Source organism: Tursiops truncatus, chromosome 11, assembly GCF_011762595.2.
Source record: "Tursiops truncatus isolate mTurTru1 chromosome 11, mTurTru1.mat.Y, whole genome shotgun sequence".
NCBI lineage: Eukaryota > Metazoa > Chordata > Mammalia > Artiodactyla > Delphinidae > Tursiops > Tursiops truncatus.
This window is the reverse complement of record NC_047044.1, coordinates 12180478-12199515: the sequence shown is the minus strand read 5'-3', so window position 1 is coordinate 12199515 and position 19038 is coordinate 12180478. Positions and strand designations below refer to the sequence as shown.

The window sequence follows — 19038 nt, the reverse complement described above, 5'->3', positions numbered from 1 at the left end:
TCTTTGCGCCCCGCCCCGCCGCTACTTCCGGGTCAGTTTCGCGCCAAATTGTCCAGAACACAAAATGGAGCCCGGAAGGAGGCCAGGAGGCCTGACGTCATGCGCCCTGCCGCCAATCCTCTCCGGCGGCCCGCTCGTGGGGGGCGGGACTCGCGGGCGCAGCACGGTCCAATCGCTGGCCGCGGGGTCCCGGCGAACCAATGAGGGCGCAGCGGCCGCGGCGTCCAAACGCTGCGTCTGGTTTTTCCCGCGAAAGGCGGCGGTGGACTGTCGGGGCTCTTGTCTCTTTGGTTCCAGGGAGCGCGGGAAGGGAGAGGTGAGGCCACTGGGGCTGGGGAGTGGGCACCGCGGAGCCGGGCCCAGGGGTCGACAGGCATCTGCATTTGGGGCTCAGTAGGTCTGGGCAGCAGGGGTTTCTCGTGGGAGAACTGGGGTAGGGGTCCGGGAGGCGGAACCGGGCTCACGCCCGTCCCGCATTCGGAGCCTAGGACCCAGGTGTCGGAGGGGACGCCGCGTGGCCCCATAAACACCCCCCCCCCCATGAATCTGCTCCATCTCCTTGTCCCCGCGCCAGGTGCAGTCATGTCGGGCTTCGACGACCCCGGCATTTTCTACAGCGACAGCTTCGGGGGCGACAACGCGGCCGATGAGGGGCAGGCCCGCAAGTCGCAGCTGCAGAGGCGCTTCAAGGAGTTCCTGCGGCAGTACCGAGTGGGCACGGACCGCACGGGCTTCACCTTCAAGTACAGGTGCGGGCCGGAGCGGTGCAGGAGGGGAGGTGCGGTCCCGGCGGTGTTTCGTCCACTCACTGGGGCCCCGCACCCCCGTGGCGTATGGTTTTGTACGTTTCACATCTAAAGTTAACGATTGAGTGACTCACCTGGGTTCTTCGTCCAGGATTTGTTCCTGTTCATTTATTTGTTGCTGTCCTTTCGTGTAATGTCTGCGATATCTTGTAAACCAAGTTCTCAGTGGGTGCAAAAGGTGAAAATGGTAGTTATGTTTTACTTCACTCATCCATTCATTCTTCATTCCACTCAGTCACCTCCTGTTGACTGAGCACCTGCTGCATGCCAGGCACTGTTCCAGGTGCTGGGCTGCAGCACTGAATGAGCTGGGCAAGGCCCCTGTTCCTAGTCATTGTACATTGGTGCCGTCGCACCAGATCCTCATAGGCTGTTAAAATGCAGAGAACGTGAGTTTGCAGGTCCAGGCTTGGGCCTGATTGATTATTAGCTGAGTGACTTCCAAGTGACGGTCTCTCTGGGCCTCAGTTTCTTCATCAGTAAAACGGCACAGCCACTCCTGCCTCCACTTATTCATGCATCAGCCGACATTGAGCATCTATGTGCTGGACTCTGAGATGCAAAGATGAAAAGATTCATACTACTTGCTCTCAAGGAGCTTCTAAGGCAGTGGGAATGAGGCATAGGGAGCTACAAATAAATTACAAAGTGATAATTACCGCAAAGGAGGAATGTACAAGGGGAGTTAGGGAGGCTTCCAGGGGAGCCGAGGTGACCTTGAGCTGAGAGGAGAGTGTCAAGCATGGAAGGCATTTCAGATAGGAGCAGTTGCACGCAGGGGCAGGGTATGGGGTGGCGTGTTACAGCAACGGGCTCTCGGGGCCAGGCTGGCTGTTATATGCGGCTCCGGACATGAGGTAGACGGGTGAGGCCGAGGAGATCAGTGGCCCCCGAATGTGTTTTTGGGATAATAGTCCCATAGGATGCTCTGTAAAAAGATTCTGGTGGTTGACAAGACAGGCATGGTCTCTGCTGCCTTCAATCTCCAGGTTCTAGCCGTGTGCCTTGTTAGTATCTGAGAGAGGATTAAAGGCTCCGAGGAGTCCACTGAAAGGACTGGTTTGCAGTGAGAGTCTTCCAGACACCTGTGCACAGAACCCTGTCTGTGAGCGCTGAACTGCCCTTTGATTACTGCTTGGACCCCTTCCGTGGAGCTTTCTCTGGAGGATGCCTTTCAGCAGTGGGGGGACCTCTGCAGGGTTAAATAACAGAACCGCCTGGAACTAGATGTGTTTGGGAAGCGGGGTGGCGGGGCAGTGGTGTGGGAGACTCGGGGTGCGGGCGCACCTCAGCCAGCGTTGTCTCCTCTTCTCCTTCCCCACCCCCACCCCAGGGATGAACTCAAGCGACATTATAACCTGGGGGAGTACTGGATCGAGGTGGAGATGGAGGACCTTGCCAGCTTCGACGAGGACCTGGCCGACTACTTGTACAAGCAGCCGGCTGAGCATTTGCAGCTGGTGAGTGGGACCTCCCCGCCCCCCGCCCCGAACCCCCAGGGCTGGTCCTGCTCTCGTCACTCACAGCCTGCCCCCCTCCTCCTCTCCAGCTGGAGGAGGCTGCCAAGGAGGTGGCCGATGAGGTGACCCGGCCCCGGCCTGCTGGTGACGAGGTGCTCCAGGACATCCAGGTCATGCTCAAGTCGGATGCCAGCCCGTCCAGCATCCGTAGCCTGAAGGTGGGTCCACTCAGGCCAGTTGAAGGGTGGCGGTGGCGGCTGCATGTGAGGAGGGGCTTTGGAGAGAGACCTGGGTGCCAGCTGTGTGACCCTGGGCAACTCACTCGACCTTTCTGAGCCTCTTTGTGCCCCTGAAAACTTAGCTCATTGGGCAAATGTTTGCTGAGTTCTTCCTGTGGGCAAGGCGTGAGTTGGGTCCTGGAGAAACAGTGGTGAACTCAGGACAAGCTGCTGTCCCCGGGGAGACTGGATAAGCCGGTGAACATCACCCATGGTCACTGTAGATGACCGTAAGAGCAATGGGAGAAACCAGGAGGGCGATGAGAAAACGTGGGGGCCCCTCTGGAAAACATCAAGAAGGCTGCTTTGAGGAGGGCACGTCTGAGGGGAGATCTGAGGGTGAGAACAGGCAGCACGCAAACAGCTGGGAGAGAATGTTCGGGGCGGGCAGGGAGGGCACAGCTGGTACAAAGCCTGCGAGGCAAGGGGGGCAGGGTGTGTGCCAGGCCGAGGGAAGGACAGCCAGCATGGCTGGAGAGTGATGAGGCCGAGGGAGAGTTTGGCAGAGCCAGTCTGCCGTCCAGTCTTTTTTGGTTTTATTCAACGAGCACTTATGGAGTGGCTGCCCCTCGCCGAGTGCTGGGGGACCGACCCTCGCTGTAGACAGACAGGACCTAGTTCCATGGAGCTTACAGTGGGAGAAACAGACAAGGAGCAGTGAGCTGATTTCAGGTCCTGTGATACGAGTCATGAAGCAAAGGAAACAGGCAATGTGACAGTGGCCAGGGGTCCGGGAGGTGGTCGGAGAAGGCCCCTCTGAGGAAGTGATATTGGCGCGAAAACCTGAGGGATACGCAGCCCCGTGACAGCCTGAGGGAGGAGCGTTCCAAGCTCCTGGAGAAGCAGGTGCAAAGGTACTGGGGTGGGGACAGCAGCAGGTTTCAAGGGACAGAAAGAAGCCAGTGTGGCTGGACTTCAGGGAGTGAGGGTGGGAGGAGAGGAAGGGAGGGAGTGGGTAGAGAGGCCAGATGGCCAGGGCCTTGGCTGCTGTGGAAAGCAGCTTGAGTTGAAGGTTAGGTAGGAGGATGGGCCGATTCTATCTTCAAAGGTTCCCTTGGGCTGCCGTGTGAAAGAATTGATACAACAGGCAGGGGTGGGACAGGAGAGCTTCCTGAGGAGGAAGTGAGAGCCTGACGTTGGTTCTTCTGTCACGAGGCTGTCGTGACAAGCAAATGAAAGGATGCGTGTAGCTATGCCTTTGAACTGTGGGCCCAGGTAGTGTCACCTCTGTGTTACCAGAAGGCCACGCCCTGGTCTTTGCTGGAATCCCCGTGTCCTGCAGCTTGGCTGGGGTCCCTGCCAAATCCTCCTTGATTAGCACAATGGCAGTTCTGTTCCAGAAGCAGGGCTGGGCTGTGGGCTCTCGAGGCTGTGGAGCGTGTTGGGTTCGTCTGTGTGCCCAGCACCGGGGAGGGGACCTGGGACCGTGTGTGGAACTCACCCAAGCATCACGCATTTGCCTGTCTGCGGAGGCGGTATTGGACTTGTTTTGCGAGGCAGCTGTTTCCTCAGAGAAGCAAAGCTCAGCGCCACACGGGACGAGCTTCCTATTCTCAGACCCACTGGAAAACCCAGTGACTGGCCTGCCTCGGGTGACGGGTGTCCAGTGGTAGAGGAGGGGTCCTCTCTAGAAGGATCGCTTGTCGGGGTGGCTTATGGGCCTCAGTCTTTTCCAACCCTGGGGTCCTGGAGGGCTAGACTTCCTGCAGCTTGTAGATAGTTTTCCAGAAGACAAGCTCTGCGGGGTGGGGCGGGGGTTCAGCAGGTCTGGGGTCCCCGGGCCGTGGCAGCAACACATGCCTCTGGTCTCACTTCTTGGGGGGGCAGCCTCCTTCCCGAACCTTTCCCCTCCCCTCCCCACCTTCTGGGCTTTGAGGGGCCTCAGCACGAACCTGTAGCCTGCCTGTCTGTCCCAGAAAAGCTCCTGGGAGGGGGAAGAAGAGATTATGTTGAAAGGAGCTTTTCTTATTTTTTGCTTTTTATTATAGAAAAAAAATCACACAGACAAAAGTAGTGAGAATAGTGTAATGAACCCCATCTACCTTTGCTTGGATTTAATGGCTGTTAACATTTTGCCTTATTTGCTTTCTTCTTTTTTCTGCTAAAGTATTTTATTTTATTTATTTTTTAAATAAATTTATATACTTATTTATTTTTGGCTGTGCTGGGTCTTCGTCACTGTGTGTGGGCTTTCTCTAGTTGTGGTGAGCGGGAGCTACTCTTCGTTGCTGTGCGTGGGCTTCTCGTTGCAGAGCATGGGCTCAAGGCGCGTGGGCTTCAGTAGTTGTGGCACGTGGGCTCAGTAGTTGTGGCGCATGGGCTTCAGTAGTTGTGGCGCCACAGGACTTAGTTGCTCCACGGCATGTGGGATCTTCCCGGACCAGGGCTCGAACCCGCGTCCCCTGCGTTGGCAGGCGGATTCCTAACCACTGCGCCACCAGAGAAGCCCCCTGCTAAAGTATTTTAAAGTAAGTTACAGACATGGTCCTGTATCCCTGAATACTTCAGTACACATTAGAAAAAGCTTCTCTTACGTGATCTCAGGTGTTCCCGGCTCCCTTTAACCAGCCACCCTCCCCGTGGCTCTGTTGCAGTCGGACACGATGTCACACCTGGTGAAGATCCCCGGCATCATCATTGCCGCCTCTGGGGTCCGTGCTAAGGCCACCCGCATCTCCGTCCAGTGCCGCAGCTGCCGCAACACCCTCACCAACGTCGCCATGCGCCCCGGCCTGGAGGGCTACGCCCTGCCCAGGAAGTGCAACACGTGAGTGGGCTCTGCATGGCCCTGTGGCACGGTGGGGGTGACAGGGTGACATCTCAGCGGAGATGTGAAGGAGGAGGACCCGGCCTGCACCACCTGCAGCAGGGAGGGGCTGGGGCAGCGGTGTGCCCTGTGGGCCTGGGGCAGACCTGATGCCCTGGGGCGGTGGCGTCCCTCTGCAGTGGTGAGTTCTGTCCCTCCAGGGCGCCCAGACAACCTGTGCCGGGAACCAGGGTTGGGAGTCCACCGGGAGTCTTCTACAGCAAACCTTGGCTCTCTGGGGCAGGTCTGGAGGGAAGGTCCAGGAACATGCCAGGCTCCTTCGTTTACACATTGCCTGTGGCTGCATTTGCGCTTCGGAGGCAGAGTGTGTGGCCTCGTGGCCCACAAAACTGAAAATGTTTGTCTCTGGCTCCTTACAGAAAACCATTGCTGACCCCTGATCGCAAGGGCCCCTACCCTCTCCGGCTGCTGGTTCCCCTCAGCTTCCTGACCTCAGGCCTCAGCCACCTTTCTTTTCTCTATACTTAACCCCCTTGCCTGTCTCGGGCTTTGAATACCGTTTGTGTGCAGGTCTCCCCACTCCTAGCCCTGTGGGTATCCCCCGCTGAGCTGCCCTCCTTTAGGGCCTTCTCCCAGGGTCCCGGAGACCCCTAGCTTGTTGCTGGCCTTGGGGCTCTGGGGGCAGCTCTGGTGACCCTTCTCCTCCCCACCGACAGGGATCAGGCCGGGCGCCCCAAGTGCCCACTGGATCCATACTTCATCATGCCGGACAAGTGCAAGTGCGTGGACTTCCAGACCCTGAAGCTGCAGGAGCTGCCGGATGCGGTGCCCCACGGCGAGATGCCCAGACACATGCAGCTCTACTGCGACAGGTGAGCGGGCTCCCTGGCCGTGCCCCTGAGTTGGGTGCCGCGAGTGGCTGGCTGAGCGCAGTGGGGTGCGGGGGAGGGTGGCTGGTTACAGGACACTTGCTCTGTGCCTGGTGCCGCCCCCATGCTTCCTCTCATCTCGTCTCCCCATAATCTGCAGGGGTGGGTCCACCCCTCTTTGCAGACGAGGATGTGTGACCGGCTCAGTGAGTGGAGGGGCTGGGCTGCCAGCCTGCGTTCTTCCTGCAGAGTCTCCGCAGCCCTCTTAGAACTGGGAGGCCCAGAGCTGGACAGCCAGTAGCTGGGGGAGCCTCTTTCCAGCCTGACGCCCACCCCAGGCTTTCTGTTAAGATTCTTCCTTGGATGTTGCTGGGTGATTGGAAAGGGGGAGAGGGTACTGGGCCAGCCCGGTCCCCTCCTGGTGACCTGGGAGGAAGGTGTGGAGTTGTGGACTGGGCTTCTACAGCTGGGCTCCTGCACCCCGACATCACGTGCAGATGGTCTGTGCTGCACGTTTCTCGGAGGAGGGGCTCCGTAGGTCGTTAGCTTCCTTAGTGGCTGTGGAAGGTGTAGAGGTCAGGCTCTTGGGCAAGTTACATGGGCTCCTTACCAGGAGAACGGGAACAGGGACAGGCCTTAACCTCATCAGGCTGCTGGGAGCTTTAAATTGGAAAATGCATGTTCAGTGTGTAGCACGGTTCCTTTTTCTTTCTTTTTTTTTTTTTTTGGTCGAGATATAGTTGTTTTACAATGTTGTGTTAGTTTCTACTGTATAGAGAAGTGGAGTTCCCTGTGCTGTACAGCAGGTTCTCATTTGTTACCTGTTTTATACATATTAGTGTGTATATGTCAATCCCAATCTCCCAATTCATCCCACCCCCCTTTTCCCCCACTTGGTGTCCATACATTTGTCCTCTACACTGTGTCTAGCACAATTCCTTAATACAGATTAAATATTCGGTATTTATTAGATTATTCAAATGGTCTATGATTAGATTATTCAAAGCTCAGGAAGTGGGGTCTGGGAAGAGGGGAGTCATAGAACGTTAACAAAGACAGTGAGGGTCCTTTAGAGGATATGACTCTAGTGGATAAAGCACTTTTGGGTCTCGTACCTCACTTGATCCCACAGTAACCCAGCGGGTCAGATCACTTTATCATCCCCTCCCAGGCTCAGAGAGGTGACACAGCTTCTAAGCAGCAGAGTACGGATACATGCCCCAGTGTCCTTTCTGTGCTGCACAGGCTGGAGGGGCTCAGAGACTTCCCTGTTTCTCTTTCTCTCTCTACATATATATATATATATATTTTAAAGTATTTATTTACTTATTTAGCTGTGCTGGGTCTCAGTTGCGGCAACGCGGGATCTTTGTTGCGACATGTGGTATCTTTTGTTGCGGCGCTCAGGCTTCTGTCTGGTTGTGGCGCGCAGGCTTAGTTGCCCCGCGGCATGTGGGATCTTAGTTCCCCGACCAGGGATTGAACTCGTGTCCCCTGCATTGGAAGGCGGATTCTTAACCACCGGAGCACCAGGAAAGTCCCTCAACACCTTTTTTTTTTTTAAAGAGGAAATTAAAATCCAGAGGCAGAATGACTTGGCTGAGCTCGTGGAGCCGTGAAAGAGGCAGAAGCGGCGCGCGGCCCTTGCAGGGAGGCTGGGAGGGCGTGAGGAAGGGGGCTTCCCCCGAGATGGCCGAGGGGGGGGTCCTGCAGTGCGTCTGACAGCAGATGAGATGGAGGCGGGGCACCTGAGGGGCTGGGGTGGGTGCCCCCCAACTCCAACCAGCATAATGGATGAGCTCCTGAGGCCCGTGGAGAGGTCAGGCCAAGGCCTGTCTTCCTTCCAGCAGCTGGGCCGTCCAAGCATGGGCTGGGTTGTGGTGAGAGGGAGAGGGCCCTGGGCGGTGCGGGGGCTGGAGCCCACGGTGCTGGGGCCTTGTGTAGAGATGGGGAGGTGGATGGACGGCGAGTGTGACGGGGTCGGGGGAGCTGGGGGCTCCCTGCCCCCACCAGCCTCTCACTTTCTTCCTCCCCATCCTCTTCTCAGGTACCTGTGTGACAAGGTCGTCCCTGGGAACAGGGTCACCATCATGGGCATCTACTCCATCAAGAAGTTTGGCCTGACCACCAGCAGGGGCCGCGACAGGGTGGGCGTGGGCATCCGGAGCGCCTACATTCGGGTCCTGGGCATCCAGGTGGACACAGATGGCTCCAGTGAGTGTGCTTTGGGCCGAACCCCCGTCGTCCCTCCCCTGGGCTGTCGGTGGGCCTCGTCCTGGTCTCCCTGTGTCCACCTTTGCCCCTGCGCTCTGTCCCCCACGGCAGCCGGGTGAGCGGTGCTGTTCTCACCAGAGACGCCGTGTCACCCCCGTCGGCAAGATGGAAGATGTCCCTGAGGGCCCCTGTCACCTGGCCCTCCTCAGGTCACCCCCCCGCCCTCCACACTCTTCCACTTGCTCACTGGACCCTGGAACACACAGGCCCACGCCTGGTGCGGAGACCTGGGGTTCTGTCTTTGCTCAGACTGACGCTTGTGCTGCCTGGCTCTGAGGGCCCTGCTCTGGGAGGCCCTGGGCCGGCCCAGGGCGGTGGGCCGCAGGCAGCACGTTCTCCCTCAGGGCGCTCACGCAGGCCCCTGCTCTGCCCGCCCAGGCCGCAGCTTTGCTGGGGCCGTGACCCCGCAGGAGGAGGAGGAGTTCCGGCGCCTGGCCGCCCTCCCCAGCGTCTACGAGGTCATCTCCAAGAGCATCGCCCCCTCCATCTTTGGGGGCACAGACATGAAGAAGGCCATCGCCTGCCTGCTCTTCGGGGGTTCCCGAAAGAGGTGGGTGTCCAGGCCCCCCAGGTCCGGGGAGGGGAATTAGTGACTTGCCTGCAGGAGGGCAGCTGCCAGGTGGTCAGGACATGAATGCCCTTTTCATTTATTTGCCCAGGACCCTCAGCCCCGCCTGCCCCTCTCAGGCACCCTCCCTGCCTCCCAGGCTGGCTGCCAGCCGGCTGGGGGCTGGCCTACACCCTTCCTCCGGAGCAGTTACCCGGCCCTGGCTAGGCCGGGGCCTTGGCGGTGTGAGGGGCCTGGCCAGTGCCGGGGAGAGCTCGGGCTTGGAGTCTGAGACCGCGGTGACATCTCTCAGGGCTGCTTATTTACCTTGTGACCTTGGGCAAGAGACACCACTTCTCTGAACCCAAGTCTCCACATGAATAAGACGGGTGAAAGCCTCTTACTCAGGGGATGTCCCGTCCTTTTAAAATAAAATAGTAGAGGTAGAGGAAGTAATAATATTAGCAGCTACCAGTTACTGAGTTCTTACCACGGGCCAGACATTCTTCTGAGTGCTTTTATGTGTTTCCAACCCAGTCAGTCCCCAGATTAGCCCTGTGAGAAAGCTACAATCGAGCCCATTTCACAGATGAGGAAGTTGAGGCATAGAGAGCTAAAGGGACTTGCTCACAGGCACGTGCGCTGGGGCCAGGAGCCTGCCCTCGCGGTGTCCCCTCCACAGTACCGCGTGCAGCCCGCTGGTGGCTCCCTCTCTTTCCTTCTTTCCAGCTGGGTTGGGGGGTGTTTATCAGATGCTGACTGTGTGTGCCCAAGCCCAGCTCTAAGTGCCGTTTCCTCTGAACCTCCCCTCCCTTGGAAGCAAGTTACCACGGATGAGGCTAGGGGACACAGCTCGCTATGAACGTGGCTCTCAGGCCAGAGCCCCTGCCTCCCCGCCTGCTCTGAGGCTCATGACAGGTCGGGGGGCCGCCAGCCAGACCACTGTGACCAACCAGCCCTGGGTTTCTCGCCTTGCTCACCTGGCCCGCCTGCCCGCCTTCCCCCAGGCTCCCCGACGGCCTCACTCGCCGAGGAGACATCAACCTGCTGATGCTGGGGGACCCGGGGACGGCCAAGTCCCAGCTGCTGAAGTTTGTGGAGAAGTGCTCTCCCATCGGAGTGAGTGCCCAGGGTGACCTCTGTCCGCCTTAGCTGCGCCGCGGAGAGGAAGGCTGCGGGCGAGGCCGCAGAGGATAGAGGAGGAAGGGGGCCGACGGCATGTGTAGGTTTGGGGCAGCAGGCGGAGTGCTGGACTCGATGGGGTTTGTTTGGTCTTAGCCTGGCTGGTAATTGGCTGTGGGCCTTGAGCAAGTCACCCAATCTCTCTGAGTCTCAGTTTATCCATCCGCTAAGTCTTAACATCGATAGCAATAGATGACAAGGGACTCAGGGTGGGGATGCCTTTCCTGGGAGTCAGGAGTCGACCCAGCCCCGAGGCCCCCTGGAACAGTGTCACTGCTCTCCTCTCGGCCTCAGTTTGCTCCTCCGTGAGCTGGGCCCCCAGGGGCTGCTTCATGGGACAGTCGTGGGGTTCAGGTGAGTGATGGATGTGAACGCTCCCCTGTGGGAGAGCCGCCAGGCTGGGGCTGGGGTGGTCCCCCCATCAGAGGAGGAACACTAAGATTGTCTGTGCTCTGCAGCCAGCTGTGATGTGTGACCTTGGTTGAGCCCTAGCTCCTGGGGCCCCTTGACTTACTGGGTCAGCATGGAGCCATGATGGGCCCTGACCCTCCCGCCTCCCTCCCCCAGGTGTACACGTCCGGGAAAGGCAGCAGCGCGGCTGGCCTGACAGCCTCGGTGATGAGGGACCCCTCGTCCCGGAACTTCATCATGGAGGGGGGAGCCATGGTCCTGGCCGATGGTGGGGTCGTCTGTATCGATGAGTTTGACAAGGTGAGCCTGGCAGGGTGAGGTGGTGGCTCAGTGGTGGTGGTGCCTGCTGGCCGCGGGCTGGGGGTGTGGCCTTCTGTGCTTGGACGGCAGAAACCACCTGTGATGTGGAGACCTCCCGGTACTATCGGGAAGTAGCTGCACCTCTCCGAGCCTCAGTTTCCGCACCTGAGAGTGGGGAGAGGAGAGCCAAGCCCACACACTGTCCCCGTGACTAGAGGTGACCCGGTTCCTGCCATCGGCCTGGCACAGGGTCGGGACTTGGGAATGGTAGCTTCTGTAGGGTTTCCTGCTGCCACCGTGCCCCGGCCCCTCACCTGGGTCTAGTGGACGTTTCTATCTCCTACACAGATGCGAGAAGACGATCGCGTGGCCATCCACGAGGCCATGGAACAGCAGACAATCTCCATCGCCAAGGTGAGCATCCTCCCTGGTCCAGCCCGGCAGAGGTGTTCCGGGGTGCTGGGAGGGGCCGGGTTCTGGCCCCGTCCTCAGGCTGCCCTGAGCGGCCCGACCTCTGTTGGCCGCAGCAGTGGTCCTGGAATCCTGTGTGTGTGCGTGTGTGCGTGCAGGCATGGGTGTGCGCACCTGAGAGGGCTGTGACCCCGCGTTCCCATCTCCCTGTCCTCTGCTTCCCCCCACGCTTCCCTGTCAGGCCGGCATCACCACCACCCTCAACTCCCGCTGCTCAGTCCTGGCTGCTGCCAACTCAGTGTTTGGCCGCTGGGACGAGACGAAGGGGGAGGACAACATCGACTTCATGCCCACCATCCTGTCCCGTTTCGACATGATCTTCATCGTCAAGGACGAGCACAACGAGGAGAGGGATATGGTGCGTGGGGGGCTGGACTCCAGCCAGGCCCGCGGTTCTAGGGGTTGGGGGGCGAGGGTGGGCAGACAAGGGGCTTGACCCGAAGTCCTGGCCCCCAGATCGGCCCGTGAGTGGGCCACCAAGGAGGCGGGGTTGTGGATTCCAGGAGCGCTGCACTGGGCGTCCCGGGTCCTACCTCTCCTGTGCTCGATGTGCCGTGAGATTTGGGGTCAGTCATTCCCTGGGTGTCGGTCCCTTCTGTGTGAAATGAGGGGGTTGGCCTTTGGATGCAAGTACTAGAACCCCAGTTCCGGTCAGTCAGCTTCTGAAAGGAACTCCAGCGCTTACGTAATGGACAAGCCTGGAGGTACGAGGCTCGGCTGGGTCAGGTCTCTGGGTCGTCTGGGCGCCGCTGTCTCTGCCTCTCGGCCTGGCCTCTCTTAGTGGAGGCTTGTTCTCAGGCAGCTGCACCTCGTGGTGGCAGAGGGGCCTGGCAGCTCTGGGATGTCGTCTTACCAGCTGACAACCCGCAGGAAAAGCGAGGGCCTCCTCCTCTCCACCACTTCTAGCCCTGGCAGCTCTTCCCTCCCTGCCTGCTCCACCTCTGTGTTGGGACCTGGCTTGGGAAGGCTTGTGGGCTGACCCCGTGTCCCCTCTGCCTCCCAGATGCTGGCCAAACACGTCATTACTCTGCACGTGAGCGCGCTGACACAGACCCAGGCCGTGGAGGGCGAGATCGACCTGACCAAGCTAAAGAAGTTCATCGCCTACTGCCGCGCGTGAGTCCTGGATGCAGGCCCCACAGGGGTGGGGCTGCCCGGCTCCCCTGGAGTGGGAGAGGGCCCCATTCAGGATGCCTGAGATCAGGCCCTGAGGATTTTAGCTCTGCTCCTTCCTGACCCTGCACAGTTGCTCAGTGGCTCTTGGCCTCAGTTTTTCCATCTCCGAAGCGAAGGTGGAGAATTTAGATTGTCTCTGGACTTCTCTGGCAGTCCAGTGGTTAAGACTCCACGCTCCCGATGCAGGGGGCATGGGTTCAATCCCTGGTCGGGGAACTAAGATACTGCATGCTGCACGGTGAGGCCAAAAAAATAAAAAGAATTTAGATGGTCTTGAAGACCCCCTTGACTCTGGTGTGCAGGGAGGCTTGTGGACATGGGCTCTGGGTAACTCCTGCCCCCACTGTGTGACCTTGGGCAAGTCAGTTGAGCCTCGCTTTCCCGGGGTGGTTGTGTCCTAGGGTTTTTGTAAGGATCACACAAAATGATGAGTGAGTGGCACAGCCCTGCACCAGGTAAATACTCAGTAAATGGCAGCTGCAACCTTAAATATTGTTGTTCTCACAGAAGACAATGACAATAGTCATACACATAGTAATTAGTCTGTGCCAGATGTTATCCTGAGAGTTTTATGTATAAGTGAACACCATCCCTCTCCCCAGACCTATGAGGTTGGTGTATTATTCCATTTTACAGATGGGGAAGCTGAGGCAGAGAAAGCTTAAGTAACTTGTTCAGGGTCACAGACAGGAGGTAGTGGAGCCAAGACTTGAACCCAGGTACCTGGCTCCAAAGGCTGTGCTTTTAGCCCCTGTACCAAGATTCTGGACACACACCTCAGCTGTCTCTTATTGGAACTAAAACCCAAGGGTGGAGGGATCTTTGAGTGCCTTTCTAATGGGAGGTGAAGTGCTCCCTACTCACCGCTTCCTCCTGGGTGATGGGTAGTGCGGTGCCCATTGGTACCTGGGTCTTTGTCATGCCTGAGCTCTTCATGGCCCTGTCCTCAGAGGCTTGGGCCCTTGGGTGTGAGTCTGAGAGCCCCAGATTCTAGTCCTCCCTTGACGCCAGGTCCCACGTGGCTTATGGGGAGTTTCCTCCCTCCCTCTGGCCTTGCTCACCTCATCCACAGCATGGATTAGGTGAGCTAAGGCTTGCCTTAAATCAGTGACAGTTCAGTTGGCTGGGGGGGGGCTGCGGGGTGGTGGGGGTAGATCCTGAGCAGACACCCCTGCTGCTCCCCTCCCCCACCCCCAGCCTGGCGTGCTCCCTGCCCTGGACAGCTGTGAGCTGGTCTCTGGGAGCCTCTTGTGGGCGTCATTGTGCATCTTGTCCCTGAATGTGTTGGGGGGAGGACCGCTGAGAGGCCACCGTCTGGTGGGCCCGGAAAGCATATGTCTGCAAGCCAGCAGAGGGCCGGGGATGGGGTGAGTACCCCAAGATTTCTTCCTGGCCTCATGGCAGCTACTCCCCATCCTGCAGGAAGTGTGGCCCTCGGCTGTCAGCAGAGGCTGCAGAGAAGCTGAAGAACCGGTACATCATCATGCGGAGCGGGGCCCGTCAGCACGAAAGGGACAGTGAGCGCCGCTCGAGCATCCCCATCACCGTGCGGTGAGCAGGCGGGCAGGCCAGGGCTGGGCTGGGCAGATGCCTCGCTTTACAAGGCACGATGTGCCCAGCAAGTCTGGGGCCGGGGCTGTTGCTGACTACGTGGTGCAGGCCGTGGTCAGGGCTGCTGGGCAGGGAGCACTCCTTTGGGAGTGAAAACAGTGGCCTCCCTGATCATCTGTATCTCTTGTTTCGTTTACTGTTGAGAAAATCTGGAACCCTTTCTTCTGAATTCGGTCTAGCTTCCCTCATCGCTGGGAAGCCTGAGGGTGAAGGAGGGTCCAGGCTGGGACCTGGGGTCCAGGGAGACCTGGTCCTAGCCTCCAGCCCACTGTGTGACTGCAGGGAAATTGCTTTCCTTTTCTGGATCACAGTTTTCTCAGCTGTTAGTTCTTGTCACTCTTGTGAGTTTACGCAGTAGAGTGACTAAGAGCTTGAACCTACCTCGTTTGAATCTTGCTTCCAGCACTGATTAGTTAGAAGTGTAACTAAGAAGTAACTAAGAAGTGTAACTAAGAAGTGGCTGTATGTAATAGAAAACCCACGTGAAGTAGCTTAAGTAAATTGGGAGTTTATTTCTCTCTTCTGTAAAAACATTTGAGGGTAGGTAGTCCTACCTATGTGATGGCTCCTCAGTCATCAGCAACCTGGGCTCCTTCAGGTTCACCCTTATCCTCATCGTCCAGGATGGCTGCTGGAACTCCAGCCATCACCTCCACATTCCAGGTGGCTGGAGAGGAAGAAAAAGAAAGGTCCATCTTTTAAGGACACTTCCTGAAGTTCCCATAAAATATTTGGACTTACAGCTTACTGGCCACATCTTAGTCACACAGACACATCTAGACGCAAGAGAGTCTGGGAAATGTCTTTTAGGTGGGCGCCACTTGCTAGAATAGAAGTCGGGGTTCTGTTACTGAGGGAGATGGATCACGGGGACAGCCAGCAGTCACCCCTGTACTCTTAGTGCCTGGGGCAGGCACCTCCTGGAGGTCAGGGTGGGATGAGGAGAGAAGATGGGCTGAGTCCGCCCTGGCGTCCCGTCGCTCCCACACAGGCAGCTGGAGGCCGTCGTGCGCATTGCTGAGGCCCTCAGCAAGATGAAGCTGCAGCCCTTCGCCACGGAGGCGGATGTGGAGGAGGCTCTGAGGCTCTTCCAGGTGTCCACGCTGGATGCCGCCTTGTCCGGCACCCTGTCAGGTGAGCAGACGCGGGGACCCAGGCTCGGGTGGCTTGTGGGCTCCGTGGGCAGGGCTCATGCTGGACACCTGCTGTGCTTGTTGCTTCTCTGCATTGCTTCTCCATGCTTCCTCCTGGGAATAAGCCTGTCTCCTGTCCCCAGCTCCCACCAGCCAGTTTCCCCCAAGATGGGAAGAACAGCCTCTCTCCAGACTCTGGAGCACAATTCTTTTGACCCAGTTCATTATTATAATTCACAATTTTATCATCCGTTAAGAATGGTAGTTGGCACCTGTTTTTTTTTTTTTTTTTGCGGTACGCGGGCCTCTCACCGCTGCGGCCTCTCCCGTCGCGGAGCACAGGCTCCGGACGCGCAGGCCCAGCGGCCATGGCCCACGGACCCAGCCGCTCCGCGGCACGCGGGATCCTCCTGAACCGGGGCACGAACCCGTGTCCCCTGCATCGGCAGGCAGACTCCCAACCACTGCGCCACCAGGGAAGCCCAGCACCTGTTTTTTTGACTGCACCACGCAGCATATGGAATTTCCCTGACCAGGGATCAAACCTGTACCCACTGCAGTGGAAACATGGAGACTTAACCACTGGACCTCCAGGGAAGTCTGCATGAACCCCTGTTTTTGAGCCATAACCATTTGAGTGCTTCCAGAGCTCTTCCTCCGTTTCACTTACAGCTGCCCTCAAAACACCCAGAAGCCAGGCTGGGCACTTAGCCCTTCACCTCTTAGAGATGGGAAAACTGGCACCCAAAGAGGCCTTTTCACAGTGCCCAAGGTCACCGTTCGCCCAGCTAGAATGCAGGTCTCTTGACCCCGAGGCCAGCGGGGTTCAGGCTGCCGTTAAGTCCTGCTGCCTGCTTCGGGCTCAGCCTCTGAGCACCTCTGGAGCGCTGATTCTGTGCCAGGCTCCCCTGGGACGAATTCATTCCTTCCCCAGCAGGTACTTAGTGCTTAGAATTTGCCGGGCTGTTCTAGGTGCTGGGAGTCTAGGAGTGAGCAGATCTCTTAAGTCCGCGCCTTGTGAGGCCCCCCTTCTCCACGGGGGAGACGCAGCAAAGAGGCAAACAGATCAAGCTCGGGGTAAAGAGCACGGAGGGGGAAGCCCAGCAGGTCAGGAATGTTGGGGACCATCCTCGGGTGGTCCGGGTGGGCTCTGAGGAGGTGGCAGGAAGCAGGGACTGGCGTGAGTGAGGACACATGGCTCCCCAGAGTGTGGGGTTGGGCACCGCACGTAGAGCGAGGGCTGAGTGGCAAGACCCCAAGGACAGCAGGCTCGGCGTGTTCAAGGGCCCGTGTGGCTGGAGCCAGGGAGGTGGGTGGTGTCTGATCGCCCCGCCGTCCCCTCGGTGAAGATGACTCAGCCTCTGCCCTGGAGGGCCTTCTTGGCAGCGAAACTGGAGCTGGGCTTCGCAGGCTGGGTAGGAGTTTACCTTGCAGACTCATTTCAACTTGGAGCCTTGACGTCCCTCTCAGTGGCTCCCCCACCACGGTCCCAACCCTCTCTGTAGCTGAAACACCAAGGCCTTTGCAGGCCTGGGTTAGCAGGGGAGATCCATCCTGGGGCAATAGTTGGAAATTACGAGCCTGCTTGCCTGGGCTGCTTGCTGGGGTGCCTCACAGATGTGGTCTCCGGGGCAGCCTGCGCGCCCTTCTGGGTCACTGCTGGGTCCCCTCCAGCTCTCCATCTGAGATAGATTCCTCCAGGAAGTCTTCCTGCTGCTGCCTATCCAGCTGCCTGGGGGCCAGGTGCTGTTGTCAGCTCGTGGCCGTCCTCAGAGCCCTCTAGTGGCTGTTCTGCTCACCAGAATCAAAGAAAAACCTATGCCGTGGCCTCCAGGGCCCACAGGACGTGCCCCCACTCTGGCCATGTCCCTGGCCCGCTGACCGGGTTTTGATTGAGACGGGCATATTTCCCACCTCCAGGCCTTTGCACCTGCTGTCCCCTCTGCTTGCAGTATCCTTCCCACACGTCAGCCCCATCCCTGACCCTGGGTCTCTGTCGGTCATCTCAGTCAGGCCCTGGTTGTCCCCGGGCACGCTCTTCCTCTTCCTCTCATTTTCTCTTCCGGGCCTGGCTCACTCTTACCCGCTGTGGGCAGACTGTGGTCCCCACCCACCCGTCTCCCTCCTCACACCCACAGGGGTGGAGGGCTTCACCAGCCAGGAGGACCAGGAGCTGCTGAGCCGCATCGAGAAGCAGCTCAAGCGCCGCTTCGCCATTGGATCCCAGGTGTCGGAGCACAGCATCATCCAGGACTTCACCAAGCAGGTGGGCCTTCCCGGCGTCCCGGTGGAAGTCCTGCGGGCTCCCTGTGGCCTGGTTCCCAGCCACCTAACACTGCGTCCTGTTGCTCAGCAGACAGGCCCAGGATGGGGAAGGGGCAGCTGTTCCTCGGCCCGGGCCCGTCCCCAGTGTGCCTCCCCTTGTGACTTTCTCTGTCATGTTGTGGGGAGAGGAGAGGTGGCTGAGGTCCTGCTGGAGTCTGCCAGGCTTCCCCAGCCCTCCATCTCTCCCTTCGCCTCATTGCCTGGCCTTTGTGTGTGGGGGAAAGGGAGGGGCAGAGCCAGGAGGATGAGCCACCCAGCTCGCTGGGGACAGTGCTCTTGACCCCATAGAGAAGGGATGGGTCTTCTAGAAGCTGTGCGCAACTTGTCACCGTCTTTGAAATCGCAGGGACAATCCCAGGTTCTGGGCTCAGCTCCCCTCATGTGCGTCATCTCCTCTTGATCCTCAGAGCAGTTTTATGCAGTAGGTGATACCACGCCGGCTTGAGAGACGAGCAGACGGAGGCTTACAGGGCTTTAGGGGCGTCAGGAGCTTGGGTTCTAGAGTCACGTGGGCTCAGCTGAGGTCTCAGCTCTACTACTTACTTGCTGTGTGACTTGGAGTGAGTGACTTAGCTTCTCCGTGCCTCAGTTTCCTCTTCTGTATAAAGGTGATGATCACAGTACCAGCTGCGTGAGGATGTTATGGGATAGAACGAGTTCAAGTATGTGAAGACTTAGAACAGGGCCTGGCACGTGGTAGTCGCTCAGGAAGTGTGAGCTTGTCTTAGGATGCAGAGAGGTAGGATGTGAAGGCTGGAGAGTCCCCCATGAGCACGGGACACCTGGGCTTCCGGAGGGAGGGGTGTCTGGGGTTCCGTGGGAGGCACGCCCCTCATCCGACCCCGTGTCCTGCAGAAATACCCGGAGCACGCCATCCACAAGGTCCTGCAGCTCATGCTGCGGCGGGGCGAGATCCAGCATCGCATGCAGCGTAAGGTCCTCTACCGCCTCAAGTGAGCTGCGCCTCCCGCCGCAGGAATGCTGTTGTCACCCCACCTCCACTTCCTTGAGCCCCCCACGCGCTCTGGACAGAGGGACCCCAGCTGCCCTGCCTCGCTGCGTCTGGCTTCTGCCTCAGCGTGCAGATCCAGGAAAGGTGCTTTTGGAGTTTATTGAAATAATAAAGCCGTGTTGTGTTTGGATGTCTGTGGGCTTCTGCACTGGGTGGCCTGTCACCCCCATCCTGCCCTCATGCGGGGCAAGGACAGGCTTTGGAATCTGACAGACCTGGGTTTCTGACCCACATCTGCCCCTTGGGCTCCTGGGCAGGGCATTCACCTCTGTGCTCAGGTTCTGCAGCTGCTCAGTGGGGAGGGTCCAGCCCACATCTCGCCAGCACTGGTGAGAGTTCAGCAAGATCCAGTGTGCGGAGGTGCTTGGGAAAGTCCGTAGCTGTTCTCCAGCAGCCAATGTGTGGGTGACAGCCGT

The 19038-nt window shown here is 58.6% G+C and overlaps 1 protein-coding gene across 1 annotated transcript; it reads left to right on the top strand.

Annotated features, from left to right (window-relative positions):
• Window positions 1-164: 164 nt before the first annotated feature.
• MCM5 (minichromosome maintenance complex component 5) lies at window positions 165-18752 on the top strand. The gene is made up of 17 exons (XM_033866158.2): window positions 165-316; window positions 575-749; window positions 2140-2266; window positions 2356-2484; window positions 5139-5311; window positions 6028-6183; window positions 8228-8394; window positions 8833-9004; window positions 10009-10120; window positions 10751-10894; window positions 11243-11308; window positions 11547-11723; window positions 12369-12481; window positions 13964-14092; window positions 15144-15286; window positions 17424-17551; window positions 18466-18752. The coding sequence occupies exons 2-17, from the start codon at window positions 583-585 to the stop codon at window positions 18565-18567; spliced, it is 2205 nt and encodes a 734-aa protein (XP_033722049.1). The 5' UTR covers window positions 165-316; window positions 575-582; the 3' UTR covers window positions 18568-18752.
• The last annotated feature ends 286 nt before the right edge of the window (window positions 18753-19038 follow it).

Bases quoted from the DNA above. Each gene is read 5' to 3' on its own strand.
- MCM5 (XM_033866158.2), top strand. From the start codon at position 583: ATGTCGGGCTTCGACGACCCCGGCATTTTCTACAGCGACAGCTTCGGG. The intron at 2,267-2,355 runs GTGAGTGGGACC...CCTCCTCTCCAG, and splicing joins CGGCTGAGCATTTGCAGCTG to CTGGAGGAGGCTGCCAAGGA. The intron at 12,482-13,963 runs GTGAGTCCTGGA...CCCATCCTGCAG, and splicing joins TTCATCGCCTACTGCCGCGC to GAAGTGTGGCCCTCGGCTGT.